At 34.9% G+C, this 23,231-nt stretch overlaps 1 protein-coding gene across 4 annotated transcripts in view; it reads right to left on the reverse strand.

Moving 5' to 3' along the window:
- Nucleotides 1-23,231, reverse strand: part of SBF2 (SET binding factor 2) — a gene marked incomplete at its 5' end in the record, with an annotated part of 253,439 nt that overhangs the window by 89,110 nt on the left and 141,098 nt on the right. For 3 of the 4 annotated variants that reach the window (XM_084263409.1, XM_084263407.1, XM_084263408.1), the window contains 10 exons: nt 1,692-1,841; nt 3,309-3,418; nt 5,691-5,895; nt 10,372-10,470; nt 11,167-11,295; nt 11,833-11,946; nt 14,182-14,259; nt 15,034-15,147; nt 15,865-15,973; nt 17,482-17,614. In XM_084263409.1, the coding sequence (XP_084119535.1) occupies nt 1,692-1,841; nt 3,309-3,418; nt 5,691-5,895; nt 10,372-10,470; nt 11,167-11,295; nt 11,833-11,946; nt 14,182-14,259; nt 15,034-15,147; nt 15,865-15,973; nt 17,482-17,614 (1,241 nt within the window). The remainder of the gene's footprint in view (nt 1-1,691; nt 1,842-3,308; nt 3,419-5,690; nt 5,896-10,371; nt 10,471-11,166; nt 11,296-11,832; nt 11,947-14,181; nt 14,260-15,033; nt 15,148-15,864; nt 15,974-17,481; nt 17,615-23,231) is intronic. The other variant, XM_084263410.1, reaches the window with a different exon arrangement.

A 23,231-nucleotide genomic window follows, 5' to 3' on the forward strand; every position in this document is an offset into this window, starting at 1 on the left:
TCAAAGATATAAAAATACTAGGGGTGAGGGGAGTATAAAAACTGTTTCTCCTTACTTGATCTATCTGTTTCCTCTGCATGATCTGACTTATGTTTCCTAGCTTTATTGAAAAAACACTTCAGTAAGACATATTAATTTCTATGAACCTTAAGGTCCTTCCTGGGTCTTCAAATCACTGTGAAGAAAAACACCAGTTTTCTCCTAGGGAAAAATTAGGTTTTCTTGCTTTATTAAAAGGTGATGCTGGTATTGCTTTCCTCAGCAAAGGAAATTTCCTCAACACCCTATTTCCTTCTGTCATCTGTTTAGTATCAAGACATGGCAAATAAAGGGGATTTGTACTTTGTTCCTATTGCCTGAAAACACCTTGATTTTTTTAATCCCACAACAGAACAACTAGTACAGATATAGGTGCAGTATTACATTGTTCATGATGTTGGGCAGAGAAATACAATTTCATAGATAGCTTCAATTTTTCTCCAAACTCTGAGGCTAAACTTAGTGCTTGGAAAGGCCAATGCTTGTGCCAAAAAAGCACAATCTAGTACCTGTTGTGCAATTTTTGCCAGTCAACTTCAGTTTTGCTTCTGCTAAATGCAGGTAATTTTATTCCAAAGACTACTGCTCAGGCAAAGTTCAATTTTGTTCCAAATAGCAGAAAAATATCTACCATGAATAAACAAGAAATACAATATACAACAAAAGTTACATTTGATGGTGACTTGAGGCAGCATTTGTTCCATGTTAATTTATTTATATACTCAAGTGAACGCTGTATTTAGCACTCACCTTTTTAAAAAATATTGGTCAACAAAGTGCTGCAAAATAACTTTAGCTGGCTGTAGGTTAGAAGAGAGTGAGGTTTAAATACCAGCACCTCAATTAAATTCGTAATTTGATACAATAACTTAAGACAGAGGTAACAAGAGGCAAATCATAACCAAATTCTATCACATTACAATTTAAAAAACCCCACTACATTCTCAGATATCAGACTGAAAACAAGGATGTCTATAAAACAAGTAAAGCTAAACCAGAAGAATTACTGAAAGAGAAGTCAAAAGAAGCCATACATATATTTTACTCTCATAGGTAGCTGCCACCATATGTTGATGTTTATTCAGCAGAAAATTATTTAATTTATCATTAGAATAACTTAGTAGATGAACGGCTAACACCTTCAGCAAGTCTCTGACAAACTAAGATGTCATTGTGACAAGTAGAACTCCCCCCAAAAACCACAGAAGCAGAAGTACCCTTTCTTACTGAAGTATTTCTGCACTAGTGATGACAAAGATGACACACATGTTGTTTTTAACATCTTAGGAACTTAAGAGTTGAAAATTACTTAAGAGTGCTAACACCCATTCATTAAAAAAAGTACTTTGTCATGAAGATAAATCACTTCAATACTTAACCAAAACTGAATTATATCTAAATTATTAATAATGGGAACAGTTTTCTTTTGTTCTTCCTATCAGGGAGGTCTGTATAGACCTAAATGTTTTGTCCTTTACCCTTTCAACAACAAAGTATTTTAAAAACACTGTCAAGTGGTATCTGCTACATCATTGTAGTACATGATCGTATCATTTAAGTATTTCACTTCTCCACATCACTCTAAACAATTTTTTGCTTGTCATAATAACAAAACAAAGACAACAAAAGAAGAAAACCTTCACATACTGTACCTGCAAAGCACAGTTCATCATTCGCACAATGTAGTCAAACTGTTGGTGGTCCAGTATCGCTCGATTTTGTTTAACATGTAGGCCTAATTCCTGTGTCAGGCAGTGCCGAGCTGCCTTTCCTTTTAGGGCTCTCAGAGCTGCAGGCAGGGTCTGGAAACAAGAAAATCTAACTTAATGAAAATGAAATTAAGTGGCACATATTCACACTAAATATAGTTTAATTTTTATTATGAAACTACAAGTGACACTAAAGTACAACTCTGGGTACCACACATTAGGCTGAATAGCAACCTTTCACATAAAGGTCGATCTAGCTTGAGCGATTAAGTTTTTTTAGAAGCACTGAACAGCATTTCTCACCTAGATCATTAAACATAAATGACTGAATATGGACAGGCATTGTATAGATGCAAAATCAGAAATGCATTGTTGTGCATGAAAGCAAGCACTCTATTCTGTACCAGCCAGGCCAAGTCTCAAGTTAGTGTATCAAGGCCAAGCAGCGTGTTTTTTTGATAAGCAGTGAATGACAAATGGCTTTAGAAGTGGCATACCTCTCACAGCAACAAAGCCAGAAGACATTTATGAAGTTTACCCTAAAACAGTGCCAATAAAATATTCATGCCAATGTTTTAAAGATGCAGCTAGTGCTACATCTGTAATTATCAACTGTGGCCCTTTCGACTAGATTTAATGGGTGGTAACATAAATAAGAAAGGGCAGCCCTTTGTCTAAGGACAAATTTCCCATGCAGGGGGGCAAAGAGCTACTGAAATTTTCCGAGTGCCTGTAAGTTGCAAGAGGCTAAAAACTACCATGCTACACATGCATCAAAAGTATTTTTAAAAAGAGTTACACATTTTATTAGGACTTTTCCCATGTGCACACAAGAAGTGATCATTTTCTATCTAGAGCTGCACAGCCTCAGAGATACACAGGCGATACCTTTCTGAGAAATCAAGTAATTCTACAGTAAAATAATTCTACAGTCAAATAGTTCTACAGTCATTTTCATATGTAGAATTAGATTTGAGTGTAAGCCTGTGTGATTCTTTTAGAATCAATAATTGAAGACCCTCTGGATGGAATCTACAAAATCTGGCAAACTTCTTAATGTGAAAAAATAAGAATGTCAAGGATGACAGCTCACTAGTACATTTTAGTGGACAGACATGACAAAATGTTGATTTTTAACACTAGTAAACTTTAATGTACTGAAGGTTTTGAAAGAGCATTGGTTGACAAACACTGACATATCTATCTATGCCTTTGTTTATGTTCCTCCTAATCAGTACTGCTAGACCAATATATACCCCTTTAAAAAAATAAAATCATATGGACAGTAATATTCATAATAGTGATTCAAATTAGCAAAAAAGGACATCAACACGCCCATGTAGTATTACAACGGGTTTTCAAATCCATTAGCTACATGTTATACACAGTATTATACTTAAAGGATTGGTTTTGTTGCTTACTTCACTCATTTAAATGGTTACAATAATCATTAGCATTTGAAACAAGACTTCAGAATGTACTTTGTGACAAGGTCAGTCTTCATTCGCCCTTTACCAGAATGGAGGCTTATTTGGGAAAGTTAAAATTTTACTTTATTACCTTTTCAGTCTCCAAAAATTTGTTCTCAAAAATGAACGAGATGCAGTTTCTAACAACTTCCAGCCTTTGTGCACTGTTGAAAACTGTGCTTCCTTTTTCCATTATGGAAACTAACAAAGAAAAAGAAGAATATACATCTGTAATATGCCTTCTGCAAGAGCTAAAATGAATACCAAAATGTTCCTTTAAAAAAATTAAAAACGTTTGTACCTTCCATTTTGTTCACTTAAGCAAAACTATCAGTAGGTATATACAGAGAAGAACATAACATAATATTCTAATTATTTGATTTTCCTATAATATCTGAAGAAAAGAGTGCTCTGAATTCTAACTAGAGCAGTTGATTCTCTTCACTACCAATTCCATTTGTCTCATACAGGCACAAAGAGATCCTAGCCTCTAATATACTAATGAAATATATAAACACACACAAAATAATAAACATGTGTGTTCTGCAGCAAACCATGTAGCCTTAAATATTTATTTTGTAGCAGTAGATAATTATTTTTTTTCCTAAAGAATTCACTGGCCATGCCAAGAATTTTGTGACATGGAATAAAACTTGACAAACCTGTCTCTTAGCACAATTCCAATTTGCTGAGATCTAAAGATAATTTTCTTAATACAGTGTTTAGCTCTGAATTTTCAAGAAAATTCAGAATGGAAGAACTAACATTCTCTATTTCTCTTCAGTATCAAGTACATAGAATATAAAAGTAGAATATGTTCTTCTTTGAGATAATAATGAGCTCCTAATATCCAAAGATTTTGACACACAGGACAGCAGGGAGCATGAGTGTGAAAGCTCTTCCTTGAAAAACAAGAAGATAAAACCAAATTTTGACATAAAATTTATTATCTTATTAAGAAAGAAAGCATTCTCTTACATCCAGCCTTTTAAAGAAAGGCAGCAGAACACAAGCACATACATTTTAAATCTTCTATGAATATCAGATCCAATTATATAGTCAACAGCAAAGGCAGGTGAATAAGAGTTTATTCTCTTCTTACAGACACCCAAAGAGAAACAGGCCTGGAAGGGGCCTCAAGAGACCAACTAGTTCATCCTGCTGTCCCTAGGCAGGATCAACTGTATTTGTTATTTCTCATGTTTGTCTAATACATTCCCAAAGTTCTGTGATAACAGAGACTCCATGGCTTCACAAGAAGAACCTTCTACCAAGGTTTTTTTCTGACAGCTCTATTTTTGTGCTGCAATTAAACCCATTATTTCTTATCACTATAGATTAGTCCGTTTCTTTTTTTAACAGCCTCTTATGTGATTGAAGACTGCTATTATTTGTTCCCTCAGTCTTCTATTTTTCAGTCTAAACAAGTCTCCATATTTTCTTGTAGGTCACATTCTCCAGACTACTGGTCATTCTTGTTGCTTTCTTCTGGAATCCCTCCAGCAGAGGGACAATCTTGCAGTGTCCTAAAATGGATACAAACTGTCCAACTGAGTCTTATTGAGTACGACAAAAAGATTTCTCCATGGGGTTCACTGACTGTACTCCTGTTTATACATCCTACTAAGATGTTTGTCTTTTGTGCAAGAGCTTGATATAGTTGGGTCATGTTTGCCCTCTGATAACTATAAGCCCCAACTTAATTTCTAAAGAACTGTTGCCTAGTCAGCTGATCACGCCTATGCAAGTGCAATGCCTTATTTGAAGAAGAATGCTAGAGAAGGACAAAAATTCAACAGAGAGTAGATCTCTACTTTTTCAAGATTCACTTGAACTCTAATCCCACACTTCAGAAGCTTTGCAAGCTCTGCTAGCTTCACGTGTCCTGCAAAGTTACTTAACATACTTGGCTACGCCACCATTCACACTGATGAATATGACTACAACTAACAGAACATTTCTGGCATTAAAATTAAATTGATAGGCCTACAATGTCGACTCCTGTTCTTTAAATATAGGTATTTTTATTTTGAGACAGATGCTATGGTTGTTCCTTGCCTTTTCCAGTAATTTACATGTCTTGCACTAGTGTCAAGGGAGAAGCCCTAACAGTTCAGAGCTTGGTTCAGCCAGTCCTACAAGTAACCTATGATGAAAATAATCAGAACTAGATCAGTAGGCATAATCTAACCTAATAGTTCAGTCTAACTCAGATCAAATCCTTTTTTGTTGTTAGTAATTATGCCACTCACACTCTGGATGTTTGACATCTTGGTAAAGGCTGATGCAAAAGGGCTTTTAAAGTTGCAAGGCAAACAGACAAGTCTATATACTAAAGGTTACTATGACCACTAAAAATACTGTGCATTAACACAAAATTGGGAGCAACACGTTGCAGCCATGCTAATTTTATATATATTAAACTCATGAGACAGGACAACAAATAGGTAAGTTGAGGAACAAGTAGACATACCAACAGGGGGACCTGCTGGAACAACGCACTTCTTGTCCCCCCGGATAGCAGGAGGGGCACCCTGACTCCTTGCGAGACCTTCCTGGAGGAGCTCCTGCACCCGGCACTCATTGATCCGGGGAAAAGGGAGGATATGAACCCGCAAGTGGGAGCCCTCCGTGGGCCGTGGCACTTTCTGGAAGGCTATATGGGGGTTAGGATTTTCCTGCAGGTCAAAAGCAAAAGGTTATAAACAAATGTGTTATGTAATGTTACCATCTGCCTCATCCAGTTTTATTGGTGGTCTGCATATCTGTCATACCTGAAAGATTAAGAAGCCAAGTATCTAGTGCAGCTGACTAATAAAATGCTTCATGTTTCCATCACATAATTCATTGTCTGTGATGCTTCTGACTTTGTTAAAGGCATTATAAATTTATGTTTATCAACATGCAAAATTCAAAAAGAAAGAGGGCAAAAAATCACTGCTTAAATTAGGTTGATTATATGCAGCTTAATGAATATTTAGGACTTGAATAGAAATTAATCTGACAATCAACCTCTTCATTAGAGACAGGGTTGAAGAATATTAAAATACACAATTCTTTTCATGGAGTACAGAGAAATACTCTGATTTGATCAAGACTATGAAGTGAAAATTCATTTCTGAACCATGTTGTACCAAACCATGGCTGCCCCCATTAAGGGACCAATTTTCTGTCTTCTGCACGTCCCATAAAAATTTGTCACACAGCTCACTGTTTGCACTAAAAAAAAAATACGAAAAAAGTTACTACCAGCGATCAAAAAGAATAAATGATGGCCCTAAACTACAAGGAAGGTAAAACAAGCTATCACATCAGATTTTGGAGTGTTCTCAAAGGGTACAAAAGACGTCTATTGCAAAACTCTCAGAATTTCCACCATGAAAATAAATGTTTGTCTACAATGATTTTTTTCACTCACTCTTTTATGGTCTTTGTTTTCCTTTTCTTGAAAAGAAATGTACTAAGTAGACCCAAATAAACCTTCAGAATTAAAAAAAAAAAACTTTCACAGATTTCACAGAACACTTACTTGTTTTGCTAAAATAACTGCTGCTTTTGCTACTATGTAATTACATTTGCCTTGATCTTGAAATTATCATGCTATACTGAAGACATTAGCAAAATATGCCCTGTACCATACAACAGGTACTTGACCGTATGGGGGGTATTTGAAGATTTGCTCCATGTAAATAAGCTCTGTTGGTATCTGTCAATACCAGATGCAGTATCAGCCCAATATGTGGTGTTATATGTGGACATGCATCTTCTGCCTCTGGCATTCAGCAACTACAAAGACTATGGACATCACAAACCACTTAGTTCCACTCAGCTGCCTCCATACTGACTTCAAATTGTTCAAAACACAGTTTCCAGAAAGACACTTTCTTGAAGAGTGCAAGATATAAAAAATTATCTTCCTCGCCCACTCCCCCCGCCAAATGATTGGTAATCTTTCCAGTTTGTTTGGGCTTTTTTTTTCCTAGCTTAAGGTTGTGCTGCTTCCAAATTATAGGCAAGATCTACATCCACAAGGATTCTACCACCATTCACAGGGTCAAGTCTCATGTCTTGAGGAATGTAAGGATATTTTCTTCTCTTCATTCATATACCAAGGGTTATCATTAATCACACTTAAACTGACTCTCTTCCATTTTGACTCTGCTATTACTTATTACTGGCTATGTACCACTGCCAAAGAGTGCTACTCAATCAATTAGCTTTCTGTTGTACAAGCACAACTAGTTTGTAATAAAAATTGTAAACAAAAGCTAGCTCCATACTTTCATTTAAGGGAGCAAAAGACAACAAGGAGATCAAATGCATCAACTTGAGAAACAGCAGTCAAAACAAAGCAGCTACTTAGCCATACAAATTCTCTGCAGAGGAAAGTTTAATGAAAGAAGCCAAAAATCAAGCTAGGGAGATGAGAGCAGCAGATGCCAGGGGAAGCAAGGCAAAGAAAGGGAACACAATCTCAGAAAGGGCTAACAGATGACAGAGCACAGAAAAATCCAGAAAGGGATAATAACTATTCCATGTTCCATTTCATGGAGAAGAGAGACCCAGAACAAAGATACAGGGACAGTTTATTTCATCTTGGCCATGACAAACCTAATCCCAACTGTATATGCTATTGAAAATGTAGGTCTAATGTCTTCAACTACCGCAGCTGTAGATGTCTAAAACTTGCCCAGGTTTTCCACTTGTAGCAGCTAGACTAATACAAACACTATCTCTCCCTAACTAGCCTTGTTTCACATACATATCTAGACTGTCACAGCTATAATAAAATGATTATTTAAACTGTAAAACATGATGTCAAAATGTGTCACACAGTGAGTTTAAAATCAGGCAGGTCTAGGCATAAGTTACAGGAGCTGTGTGACTCATAACAGTGCTTTATTCCAAAATAACTAAATGTAAAACTACTAAAAATCTGGCTTTGAAATATGCTGTCATTGACTTAGTGGCTGTGAAGTAGCACGTCAGTCACAATGGTATAAATGTGTCTCATCATAATGAAAACTAAAATGAATTTCTTTTGACTGATTTTCAGAAATAACTTCACCGAAAGCTGCGCATATGCACATTCACGTATGTTTTATAGGCTCTTTTATTCCAAAAAGGATCTATATCCACTAGAAAACAAATACAAATGTTTGCCATTTCCCCTGGAGTAATTTAGTATCATAATAGTAGTTATAGTGACAGCAATTTCCCATATTTATGCAATAATACCACAACAATCATATGCTTATAACATTACAGCCCCAGGTTCTTGGGCAAATCAAAACTTTTAAAAGAAACATTGATTTTGAAGAAACTTCAGTGCCCACAGACTTTCTCATGAAACCAACAGTCCTGAAAGTCACAGAAGTGTCAACTAATATACCTTCTGACAGTGTTAATGTTGCTACATACCACACCACTCTTAAATTAGTATCAGATAATTTTGTATTTATTCAGAAGGTTTTCTTTCTGATAACTTTCACTCAGAAGATTATTCCATCAGTTCTTATCATTCAGAGTGTGCTATAGGATTAGGAACCATATAATGAAATAAATAGTATTTTATTACAGATGAAATCTCGTGGATTAAATGAATCTCTAACAAAAACTTTGATGCCTGATGTTGTCAGGGCCTGGAACAGGCTGCCAGGGAGGTGGTTGAGTCACCATCCCTGGATGCACTTAAAAAAGGGATATGGTTTAGCGTAAGACAGTAATGGTTGGACTTGATGATCTTAAAGGTCTTTTCCAACCTTGTGATTCTGTGATTCTCTTCACTTTCCACAAGGTAAATTCTCTTACAGTAAATTTGAAGTGTCAGTGTAAGGATATCAGTGTTAAGATTCTCCAATAAATATGCTACACTGCATATGGACAAGAGACGTGCCATAAGCATTTTTAAATGTGAATTGGTTTTAGTCCACAAAGATGTATTTGATCTCTCCTCTAATGTCTTCTATCAAGAAGGTAGATTAAAACGTGTATTGATATTCTCTCCTTCAAAAAAGTATAGTAGTAATTTGGTGATTTCAGAGGAAAAGGAAGTTGGAGAGAGTGAGCGTCTGCGTCTGAGAAGAGATCCACACATTCTGCAATGGACAATATTACAGCCAGACTAACCTCATTTCACACACCTTACTATGCACATATATCATTTATTTGAAATACATACACATATTTTTCCATCCAAAAATCTACTGACACAAAAGACTGATGAATGTACTGGTTGTAAAGTTTTGCATCTCCTATGGTAAATATAATCATTTTACCCCAAATAAAGACTACATTGATACTGACAAAATGCTTAAAGGCAATTCATTTTGGGAATAAAAAGATACACACAACCCAAACTGCCCCTACACCTCAAAATTTAGCAGTACTTAGTAAATCTGGAGGGTTTTCTACAGAAGCATAGATGTAACCCATAATTTTGGGGAAGTGGGATGTAGAAAAGAAAGGTGGATTGAAGGTGTTAATTGTGTAATAGTCACAGTGGCTCTGCGTAACCTGAATGACAACAGGAAGTGTGAGGGCTAGGGAGATTAGCTGATGTCAAAAAACCCAACCAAACCAAACCAAAAAAAACCCACAAGTGCACAAAAACCCCAGCTAATGGAAAGGTAAGGAATTTTACAAAAGCACCATGTGGCAATGGTGTGATAGGAGTCCAACAAACTGGATGTAAGAAATTACATAGTTCTTGGTGAGCATACCAGCCATCGGGACTGGGTTGCAAAGCAGGAAAGATCTGCTGAAAGCATACGATATGCCAAACTGGATGAACAGTTTTCATATGGAAAACTGTTGAGAGGCAAGGAGAGAGATGCATTGGGGATGGATAGGTTGCAGCAGAGAAAATAACAGTTTATATCCATTATGTGATGACACATTAAGTACAGAGAATGCTAAACAGCAGTAGTTAATAAGTAAATCAATATTAGCATTAATAAATCAATATTGTTATATTGAACTTACTTTGCACGTAACAAAGTTGTGACATTAAAAGTTCCAAAGTCTTTTGCCATAATGCAGATGATGACTCACAAGCAGTCACTTCCATTTTCATATACTGGATCATTCTCAGGAATAATAATTTTCAATGTACTATCTCAACTCTAGAAGCGCAGCAGGTATAGTAAACTTACGTTTTTGAAGAGCTGTTCTGCAAGTTCTCTAACATGCTTTATCATTTTTGGTGGATTACCTTCCTCAGCTTTAATTCTTTCAACTTCAAAGGCTACCAACTTTAACAAAGAAAAACAGAACCAAAGTAAGTTTATAATTTAACTAAAAATTATTTTGTTTCTATTTAAGTTCAGAAATTTTAATCTTAAAATTAAATTAGGCAAAGAAAATAACACTGAAAAATGCACAATGTCAAATTGCTCTGGAACATGAGACATTTTCACTTTCTAATAAGAGTTTCTGTTACCAGATTTTATAGTTCTGCATACTAAAACAATCATTTAACACTTCCAATATCACAATCCATATTTCTCATATATACTACTACTATGCAGAATGAATACCAAACTCTATTTGTACTCAACATTCAACTAAAGCCAGCATATAAAAATATGGTATTACTTTCTAAAAGAAAAAAAAACATTTGTTGGTTATGCATTTAGTAGTTCTCAATTACTTTGTCAATGTTTCCAAGAATAATTAATTTACTCAAAATAATTCTGTACTTGCACATACGATGCATTATGAAGTTCCAAACCTGACAAAAGGAGCAGCATTACCATGATTTATACAACTATTTAACTTCATTCATATGAACAGGGTGCGATTTTATTGAAGTAAGCTGGAAACACGTACTTTGTAGAAAATGCAAATTGAGAAGTTTAGTATAGATAGTGGGTCTCCAGAAGCATTACAACACTTTTTCATATGCTGAAATACCACAGGTACATTTTAATTTACTTGAGAATATTCACCTCATCAAAAAGATCACAGGCTCTGAAAGGAGGACCCCTCTCTGACACAAAACCAGCAAATGCCATTCCATTGAGAACTTTGGTTAAAAAGTCATTCTCAATTAACCCTCGCTGCCCCAAAAAGGCTGCCTGCAATAAAGACAGAAAAAAATGCATGTATTTATCAGCATCAAAACTACAACCAACTACTCATATTTTTGCAGTTAAACATTTTCACCAGCTTATACTACCACTCTTTTTACTTAAACCTTTTATATTACCCAGTGCCTTTTTATACCTAAATTCAGGAGTGATGTAACAGCAAGTACGATGCATTTTATAAATTTTATAAATTTCACATTTTATAAATCTCACAAGTAATAAAATAAAAACCTAGCACTTTCAAGTATTGCCTTTTAATTACATACATATTTTCAAATGTCATTACTGATTACCCAAATGCCTCTTCACACTAAATTTTAACGTTAGCTTTGTTTCACATTTCATCACTGACCCTTCAACTGGTCTCACTAAAATACATGGACACAGTGCTTTGTCAAAATGATATGCTTATCACATGCAGAATATTTTCTTTTTAAACCCTAACATATGTTATTCCCACGAGCTTGCCATTTAACAAGACACAGCAGAATACTAACCAAATATACATAACTGGTTTTCTTTTACCTTATGGAAATGAATTACTGGTTCAGCATGGATTCTGATCAGCTGAAGACACGACCGATAGCCTTGGAAAAGTTGTGCAAATAGCCTAAGGAAGATTGCTCGCACTTCTTTATCCTGTAGGCAGGAATTGAATATACTGTCAAAACATTTTGGGTTCTAAAGTAATCCACACTTTGTACAAATTCAACACACAGTGCAGTAGTGTAGGGTGGAAGTGGAGATCCTTGTACACATGCAAAGTTACCTTGCATGAGGCTACAGTTTCACTGACCTGTCCCCAGATGGCAATGACAGATTTAGTATGTATTCACACATTTTCTCTTCTATGCCTGCACAACAGCCCGTGGGCCATGCAAGTGCAAATGTTGGGGTCATCATGTGGTGAGCCACATGAAGGAACTGCCATTAACATAAAACCAATGCTAAAGGTAAGAGAGCATTTTTGCCTGGATTTATTCCCTAAAATAAGTGTTGCTCTGCAACACTGCAGAAGCAGTACCGTGGGAGTGGGCGAGGGGGGGCAGGGAAGCACAGGAGCCTAGGCTGGTATTGCTGCTGTTGGGGGAACCAGGCTCAGAGCACCACAGGCATCACCAGAGTCATCTGCTGTGGCCCTGCCAGCTGTGAAGGCTGTTCTCAGTGTACTCAGCCACTTGTCCAGGACTAACTCAGGTTGTTTTCATTTGACAATCTACTGCAGTCAAAATAAGTCACGGTTAATCTAAAAAGTTTTAAATAGTAGATATTCAAAGCTCTGGGTTGTTTTGGGTTATTATTTGTTTTTTCATTTAAATGTGTAAGAGAATGCTTAGATAAACCTAGAGAGTTAATGGAAATTCTGTGAATAGCTTGGGGTAGACCTGGGGCAGTGACATCTTCAGTTGCCCCACATGCAATAAAGACTGTTTCAAATCCTGTGTCACCAATATTATTTTCTTTTAGCTCAGGTACCTACTCAGACCACAGCCATGTCTTAGGACCTCGGGTTTTACAGTGTCTCAAAGGACCTTTTAATGAACTCTAACTTTAAAAATTACAAGCAGCAAAGAATATCGGATTAACTGATCAAGTAAACAGCTAATTAGCAAATCAACAAGCAAATACAAGCTAAAGCAATTAAAGCTTGAAACAGTTTTTAAAAAGAAATAATAATAACGCTGTCCTTTTGGAATATTTTTCTGCTTATTCTTCTTTGGAACACAATTGATTTTACAGTATTTTAAGCTTAATTTTTCAAGAACTTGCTTTACTGAGAGATTATTATTTTCTTTGTGTCCAGACTGCTTTCCAAGATACACCTGTACCCTGAGTTTTGGGACTACTTAAAACATGATAATTTCTCTCAGATGTAACAAAATTCTTATATTGATACAAAGCTAAATTAATTAATAACCTAACTATTGAAAGTGAGACCTTATCTGAATTCTGTCTGTAGTTTAAATGAAATCTGAACATTTCCTGTTTTCAGCAATGAAAAAAATATCTTCAAGCAAAAAATAAGAACAAATATACGATTCCACATCAGAGTTTTATGTTTTTAAATTCACCTACACAATACATCCACCATGTATTCTTAAACTGAACTGCCTTTTGGTGTTAAGTTTGGACTACCAACTCAAGTTCAATTCTAGACACTCCTGCAAGCTAAAACCAGCAGCGTTACCAAGTTGTTATCATGGCTTCATAATCACTTGTAATCTAAATTAACCAATTTTAGCACAAAGCTTTCTATGGATTTTTTTTTTTAGTAAATACAGTTCCATATTACTTCATTCAGGTTGAGGTTCATTAAATCCCTTTAACCATCTATGGTTAAAAAAATCTAAATCCTTTCCCAGTATGTCCAAGCATACAGTGTACAATAATTATCATTATTATAGTAAAACCAGTGACATGTTTTGCTGGTAGAGGTACCACTCCTATCTTTACCCACATTCACTTTAAAAATTTAGATCTTGAATGACATTTTTAATGTTTCTGAACCCGTTCTTTTTTCTTTTTTTTTTTTATGTGTTTGTCTGTGAGATAACTTAATTTTAACATTCACACAAACACACAACTTAACTATGAAACTGAGGAGGCACAGATTTAACTCAATAGACAGCAATATTAAAGAAAATTAGGTGCCTTGGTATTAATTCAAGTATGTTTATAAAACTTCAAACCCATTAAAATGCTATTAGAAGGTAGAATGCAAACTCCAATGGCATCTCTTTGCTTCACTAGTAATACTATAAAGAATATGCATATGGAAAAGAAAACACAAAGTAAAAATTCTTAAAAGAAAGTTAGTCTAAAATTGTAGCAGTTTTCTACTTAAGACAGTCAGACATAACACAGAAATCTTACCAGCATTTTTGAGTGTGATAAAGCTGTTCGTGGGGGAGGGAATGCATAATCTGCTGTTTCCAAATCAGGATGCAAAACCTAGAGAATTTTTTAAACAAAATTTTTTCCCCTCATTTTGCTGAGGAAAGGATTATTTTTTTTCTTATCTCAAATTAATATTCACTGATAGTAAGTACTCAAATAATAGTGTTAAACCATGAAGACCATATGAAAATAAATGTGGGATTAATTTCTCAGCTTTAGGTTTCTATAAATGAGCTAGTTACCCTAAGTTCCTATTACTGTCAATGAAGCTAGTCATTAGGGATTTTAGAATTAAATCATACAAAACAGATTAACAAAGAGAAAATAATTCTCTTCAAAATAAGAAGATTTGTTCAGAAGACTCCAAATAAGGTGTTTTCTAACTTGTGACATGGATAGTAAAACGACGAACTGAACTGCTTTTAGGTGATTCCCTAATCATTCTTGAATACTGATATACAGTCATCGTGCAAATAAACTTTAAGACTGATTATTAATTTGTTAAACTTCAGGACAATGCACAGTTGTGATTAATTTATAAAATCAGAGAAAAGCTAAACTTAATAGTAACAATGTTGCTCAAATACCGAGGTTGAAGTCATTAAAAAAATGATTATGAGGAGAAAAATCACTACCTCCCTCTTTAATAGTGAAAAAAAAATTACTAGTAAATTACTCACGATATTAACTTTAACTTCAGATAATAAATTCTTCTAAAAACAGGAATGTTGTCACGAACCATAGTTTTAAATCCCACATTCCCAGTGTGTTTGAAAGTGATTTAATATTGAAAGTAAAGTGTAAAATGAGGTTTGTATCAAAACATACTAGAGAAAGCGCCATTTGAGTCTGATGTAGGAGTGGCTCTGGCAGCTGAGAAAGATGAATACATTCAGGAATTTTAATTGTGCCTCCATCAAGGTCTGCTATGATTACATCTAACTGGAAGGGACAAACACACACATTATCATTAGTGCATACTGCAAGCACAGTTAAAAGCAATTTAAACTTCATAATCTGCAAGTAAGTTACAATAAACAAATTAAAAAGGTACTAACTTTAATGTCTAGAATGCTATCTAAATAGTTCGTATTGTTGAACCTAGCCACAAAAAACAAATCTAACCAAAGAAAGCGAAGTTAGGCAAAACTTTCAAAAGTAACTTCTGTTTCTGGATGCTCCAGGTCTGTGTTCAGTGATTTGAGATATTTAATAGGCAATTTGCAAAAGGACATGGTGAGGACAACTGTAAAGAAAATTACACATATCTAGGCCTATCTGTAGGTTTGGTTCAGTTTCTCTAAGCACGTGCTTCCAAAGTAAGCATTAAAATTCAATAATGGAGGATTCATTCGAAAATCCTGAGTGAATTACTCAAACTCATGAGAAATAGATGACAAAGCTGGAAATGGATCTATTCCTTTCTATTCTGCAATACAATCAAATAATTTCTCTCCCTTTCCTTTACAGTCACAGTGTATTTACAAAAGAATTTATGCTTTTTCTTTATTTTCCTCCTGCTTTTCTTATCTTGCTACCTACAGTAATATTTTAAACATTTATGGATTGTTCACATAAACATCATTGAAGAACGAAAAATCTCCGCAACAAAACACAAATGACAGCGTGACTGTGAATATGCTGGGTAGACATACTTACAAGCTCATGAATGTCATTGCGAAAGACAGAATGTACGCCAATTATGAAAGGTGTTGGTGAGCTGAGAACTTCCAATAGCTGTGCAGGAAGAATTGGAATATAGGGATAACTGTGAAAAGAATAAATGAAATAAAATAAATTGTTTCTGACTATCCTTTCACACAGGACAGCTTTCTCCCTTTAAAAAAAGTAAAATCTTGTTGCATACTTAGTTTACTATAAATACCTGTATTTTAAAAATACAAAAGCTCAAAGAATTAATACTTCTTTATGAAGTGCCATGATGTTAAAAAAAATCTGTCCCATAAACCCCAGAAATCATGATAATATAGGGTCTACAATTTACTGTAAACAAGTATATTTTACAAAAGGTCATTTGTACTTGTAACATTTAGATTATAGGGACATTATGTTTGTCTACAACTTTCAGGTAACTAGGGACACTAAAGTTACAGATAATAATTCCATTTTAGAAACATGGCTAGTTTTTTGCTAGACACCAATGATTCAGCCTTTCATGAAATATCATTAGTAAGAAGTCTTTAAACAGTATCTTTAGGTCTGATACTGAAATGAAAATTAAATCCTGTGTAGAGAACTCTATTTCAGATCATTTACTTGATGTGATAATTTTTTAAAATATTAGTGTTTTCATCAGAGCAAAATGAAACTCTGGATCTAAACTGATCAATGCATTTTAACACCTAATTTACAGTTATTAAAAATGTATGTTCATAACTATTTTAGCATTAAGAAACATATCCCAAAACTTTCTCTTTTTTCCCAGTCTTATTCTATATTAAAAAAAAAAGAAGTTCACCACTGAAATATTTACAACCATTCTATTAAAATACAAGCATCTTTTAAAAGGTATGTGACAACAACAGACAACATGAAAAAACCAAACAGCTGGACATTCAGTTTTCCATTTTACAACACTGGATTCGGATGTCGCTTTTTAGAGAGGATCAATTTGTTTATTTAAATTCATTCTCTGTTGGACATTTGTCAGTGAGTTAAACCTGTGATACAAGTTAATGCAGATGTTATCTTAAAACCATGGAATCTTTCAGGTTGTAAAGGGCCTCAGGAGATCATTTAGTCCAACCTTCTCAAAGCAGGGTCAAGACTGAATCCATATCAAGTTGTCCTGGGTTCTGTCCAGTTGGGTCCTGAAAACCTACAGGAATGGAAGTTCCACAGGCTCTGTGTTCCACTGCTTAGCTATCCTCATAATAAAAAATGTTTTCCCTGCAGAAATTTTGGTTTATGGCCCAAGCCTCTCTTTCAGCCATCATGCACTACTTCTTACTTAATGGCAGGCTGTTACTAGATCTCCCCTGCATCTTTTCCAAGCATTTACTCATGGATTGTCACTGAATAGAATTTCTATTGTATTTGTAGGAAGGATATTTCTCCTTTAATTGTTTCCACTGTTGTGATGCAATCAGATTTTTATTAACGATACGTACAGACTAGGACTTACACATGTGATCATGAAAACATTTGTTTTTTCAAAAACCATAACATGACTCGTCTTGTTAAGGACAATATAATGTAAATTATAAGAAGAGTTGTAAAATTAGTCAGAGTTCAAAGAAACAAAACTCAACTCACCTATACTTGAGGGGAAACATCAAAGACTCCAGAGCCCTACAGGCATCACTAAGCCTCTGAAAACTTGCAGAGTGAAAGAGAACCTTATTTTCTGTAAGCACGGCACAGAATAAGCTGAGTACATTTTGGATGCCTTGAAAAATAAAAATAAACAACTGTAATGATGTGCCAAAAGAATAATCAAAATTACACTAAAACATACCACTTTCTGAAAGGGTTTTCAAAAAGCATACAACAGATGCAGTAATTGCCACTCCTCAAGTTTTTCTGTCTTTTACTTAGTTATTTCTCTAGTGCAGCTTCCATCCTATTTTTCAGGTTGCTAAAATACTCTCTGAATGTAGTTCAAACATATTGTCCTACATCTTCCTTTCAAGACTACTGTTAAAGATTTCCTCTTCGCAGCACAAATCCCAGCAATGCTTAAATAATGACTTCAAACACTATTATGTATATCTTTTGCATAGCCTCTGTATTTCTAGAATTCAATTCTGGTCACTGATCCAGGCTTACCTTCTAACCCTTTATATACCCCTATGGCAAGAGTAGGAGGAAAAAAAAATATAAAAAATTAGAATTACAAAGACTTCCTAGTAAATACATTCCTACTTTTTCCATGGAGAGCATTGGAGGAGTCACAAGGTTAAAAAAGGGCAGTAAGAGCATACATATCAATAGAAGGATATGTTAAAGAGCTGACTATTTAAACAAGCCCCACTAGAATTAGGTAGGGTAAGACTCATGAATCAAACAATGCAGGTTTTTTAAGACAATATAATTTACCTAGGAGACAAAGCCATGTGCTTTCAGGGAAAACTAAAAATATATTTCCTTTAAAACAAAGTCCCATCCTGAGAAGCAGACATGTCTTTGATATGTGAGATATGATGAAATTTATGAAATTTCCTGAAATATGCTGGAATGTATGATGTTTCCCTGAGGACACAGCTTATGTTATCAGTAAGACAGCCCTGTATTACCTTCACAAAACTACTCTTTATCTTACAATAATCTTCCCAACAAGTGGGACTACTGAGAGCTAGTCTCTTCATATGATAATTAACACTTTGTTTCGCTTATGTAATCTCTATTACATGTTTTGACAAATCTTTTTTTTCTATACTCTTCTATGAGAATTTGCTTTGCAGGAGTCGAGCTTGGTTCATAAATATAAAGGGACAAGGATGCGGAGAGGGTTGTTGAGAAAAGGACTTAATTCTTAGGACGAAAAGTCAAACAATAACATAATAACTTGTGCTTTTAAACTACATTCTCCAAGAATCCTAAGGACATACTCAAGAAATCAAAGGCAGAGACTTGAGAGGATTCGAGGACAGAAAGCTTTGTTATAGCCCTGAGTTACTATTGCAAATATTTGCTATTGTTTTCAGAGGCATAATTAATATTGTGCCAGTATAAAACAAACCCCTTGCTAATGTGCAATGTAAGGATAGTGGTTTTAAAAAAACCAACCACACAAAAAATAGTTTCTTCATGTGAATGAAATAGCACTCATCAATGAATGGTTAGAAGCTAACTTGAAACTGTCCTTTCATGTGTACGTATGTACAAGGGTATGAATATATTTGAACAGAAAGTTAGAAACTGCTGCCTCTGTAAGAAAATAAAAACTTAACAGCCCTTTTTATGCAAAAATCCCCTTGTTGCTTTCCCATAAGATTTTAAAGATTGGTTTGGAGTATACTTTTCGTTTTAAACGAAGTTTTTTGGTTTCAAGCTAAGTAAGCCTTTTACACCATTTTATTCCACAATAAATATCTTAAGACATTTAGGAATATGTATTTTTTTAAACATCTTGTACTTTTTTCCTATAATCAGGTACCCAAATTCTCAAACAATCCTTTATACAAGTACAACTCGATTCTCTAAAGAAACACAAAACCCTCTTGCAATCAAAATGTCTGTAACTAAAAGTTCTTTAAAATTGTTGAAAGACATGGTTTTCTGCATATGTTAAAATGGCAACCTAGGCTGGGAGGTAAAGATTCTAAAATATTTTCTGTGTGTTATTGATTTTAAGTGTGTTTTACAAAGAACAGACATATTGTTTTGCTGAAAGTATTCAACTGAAATAAAGCTGTGTAGTAATATAGTCCTTTTTCTAGCTAGAAGATATTCTCTTGCTGTGTAGTATGACGACTCAAGACTCTAGAAGGAACATTTTAATTCCAATACCTTTAAAAGTCCTAAAACTTAAGCAGTTTAAGAATTTTTCACCTGATTTTTTTGTGTTTGTTTGTTTGTTTAAGAATAAAGAGGACACCTACAAATACTTCATAATATTTAAACACTGGCCTTCTTAAAAAAAAAAAGAAGTGCATAAACCACCCCGACTTTCTAATGTTGATACCTGTCTGTGAAGCCAGCACAAAATAGTATGGTTGATTTTTTTTTCTACTAAGAAAACTGAGAACACATTGGCTATAAAGCACAAGATCACAGTCTCATAAGGACTACTAAAAATGACATGCTATTGTGCATCTAATATAGGCAATCTTCATGCTCTTATATAGCATTAACTTGTTTGATAGATTTTTATTGTTACCACCGTAAGAAATGGATTTTGGTAGTGTCGTCAATTGACAGAAAATTTTGGAAGTCTAGTCAATGTGAATTTTTTTTAGTTGATTTTTCCTGGTAGTTTAAGAACCTAAACTCATGTACACTATGTCAGGAGACTGGGCAAAACTCAGTGCTGAAGTTCATCTTTTCTACCTAATATGTGTTCTTGGTAACCAGAAAAAGAAGTTCTTTATTTCTGGGAGAAAAAGTACAACAACAGGTTTGTCACCTAAACTCAACTACAGTAAGTCTGGAGTTCACAAGTTCTACCTTCCTCCCAGGGTCTTAGTGCAGGTCAAAGGGACAACACTCAACAGGCAACACTTACTGGAATAAAAAGAAGAAAAAAGCCAATGCTGGTGAGAATTTTTGTTTGGTTTGCCTTTTTGGTGGGGTTTTTAAAATTTAAATTATTAAGCAGTGATGATACAGTTTGTGATGCTTTCATAGTTTCACCAATGTAATTAAGTCCAGTTTTGCTGTGTATTAGTGGCTGCAGATAAAGCTTCAGTTTGCAATCCACAAAGGCATTTCTCATTGTAACTTAATCAGCACAAATATAATTTGATATTTAAGATGACTGTTTTTAGCAAGTGTTGCCCATGTATAAAGTTGATGCCCCACACAAGAACATTTACTGCAAACATGTTTTTATTACATTCCACTAGTTAGTTTGTCAGATGTTCACTATGTTATAACTGGCCATGGAAGACAAATTCTAAATGCTTGCTGTAATATTAAGGCAGCAGATGCAGCCCCAGCTTTGACAAATTAGAGAAAAGTATTGCTTTGTTTGCAGAATTTAGGATTCTGACCAAAGTTGAGAGCATCTAAAACATCTTACAAATCAGCAGGTCTTGTAAGGATAGTGTGTGTGTGTAACGAACAGTAAGGAGACTGGGACAAATGAAAGCTATCACCAAAGCAAGGAGATGGGTTGGTAGGGGCAAGAAATGCACATTGGTCAGCTGGTCTGACCCACTGTCTCTCCAGTATGACAATCCCTGTCACAAGTCCAAGTAAGCAGGTCCTTGGAACAAGTAGCTGTACATTACTGATGAGCAATCTATCACTGGCTAAAATCCCTGCACAAGGAAACACTTTGACAGAGCAGCAGAAAACCATGTGCAGGATACAGAGCTCCTGCACACTCTTGTCTGCACGTGTGGGTTACCAACGTAACTAAAGAAGCTCTTAGCTTCAAGCCAAACCTGGAACTGAATCTTGATCTTAAAGTTATTTCTAAATTCTCTCGGCCATCTTCTGTGTTCTGAATGTATTAAAACCAGAAGATACCTCCCCAAAACCGGACACATTTCAACATCAACAAACTAAAGAGACTAAGAATCTTATGTGCTTGTATTTACAAATAAAATTATTTTCATTTCTGCAATGTACCTATAACACAAATGAGTATGTTACAATGAGAGTATTTGACTTGTCCTATGGAATCAGAGTTCATAGAAAAATACATAAATAACTAGCAAGAAATACCAATGCAATACCAAAAAAAAACCCCCAAAACCCCACCCCCACCCTTCCCAAATTAACCAAGACCATTTCTTTAGTACCTTTCAGAAAAGCCAGCCTAAAATGAGAGCTTCACTGGTTCTTATGCTTTTACTTTCCAAATGAAAGCTTCAAAATCCAAGAAATATTAGATTTATACCCAAGTAGACATTCTGAAGTTTTTTGTGGTTTGCTTTGGGGATTTTTTTTTTTAATTAATTAAGCATACAACACATACCTAATCTGGAATTTTCTTATTTTCAAGATGATAGCCATTTACTAATTACATAATTATTGCTCCCCACATACTTCAAAATACCTGTTTTCAGGAATATAAGCAATATAATGACTGTGAAGGAAACTTTCATTTGATAGAATCAAACTAATTATAAACAGTAAGACTTTCGATTACCTTCCTTTTTTAAACTATTTAAAACATTGATTAAGTTATTTGAACAAGCCACCACGATGTTGTTTAAAGCCTTATGTGGTGTTTACTGAAAACAAACAGTTCCAAATAATAGCCTGAGCCCAGTTTCCTCATGCTACAGGACACAATCGTGTCCGTCTGTAACCTTGAACCGTAGACTGGTCTTCAGACTCCACACTACATCCGATGCTAATTTGTCAGGGCATAAACAGACAACATGAAAAACAACAAACAAGTTGATTTTTACAGATTATTCTTTTGCAGTCTACAGACAGACATCCTGTAAAATATTATACATATGCTGGAAAATTTTGAATGGAGGCTTCCTGACCTTCACTGTTTTCAAGTATTTAAAGAATCTGTAATTTGTACTAAATTATCTGACATCCTACATCAACAAATGTATCATTCTGCCTGCTTCCTGTTGTTCTAGAATTTAAGTATTTATTTAAGCATGATTAAAAAAAAACCCTGAACACAAAGCATACTCCACAAATTAACTGTCCTCTGCATTGCATGAAATAAAAATATTATTGCTAACTTCTTCAGACTTTTCTAAAGAGTTATAAACATGAGATTTGGAAACTCAACTTAGCTGAATACATTATTAGGCCAATCTGCCATTCTTGAATTACTGGACACAAGAAAAAGCTTAATAGACAAAATAATCCATAACTTAGCCAGACTAATCCAGGAAATGGGTCAACAAAGACTGAAAAGCCTTTCTGAAAGGCCAGTGGAGAGTGCATAGTCCAAGTTCTGTGCCAGGCAGTGTCAAGCACTAAAGATAACTGGGAAAAAAGTAGAGAAAAACAAAACTCTTTTCATTTTTATTTTTAGATGTAGCTGCATAGTACTGAAGAAAATAGAAGCTTAACTAATAAATAAGAGCCAACAATTGTATGCAATACTCATATAGGTAATCCTTGCCAAATTGCATTTATTTGACAATCCAAAAATTACTCTGTATCTCCAATCAAGTACACACAATTATAACAAACCACCCCAAGATTGCTTTGTCCCTCAGTTCAGGATAAATTCATGTTTAGAAAAGTATGCAGTTCTATTAGAGTTGGACTGCACAGCACATTACAGAATTAAATCATAGCCAAACTTGCTCACAAGTGGGAAGCAATCTAGTTGTGCCAGGAGAGTTTTGTGAGGGTTAATTTATCCTGCTTTCTGGCTGCGTAACAGAGAATATGAGTCAGACAAGTACCCCAAGAGA

The sequence above is a fragment of the Gallinula chloropus genome (genome assembly GCF_964237585.1).
Source record: "Gallinula chloropus genome assembly, chromosome: 4".
Taxonomy (NCBI): Eukaryota; Metazoa; Chordata; class Aves; order Gruiformes; family Rallidae; genus Gallinula; species Gallinula chloropus.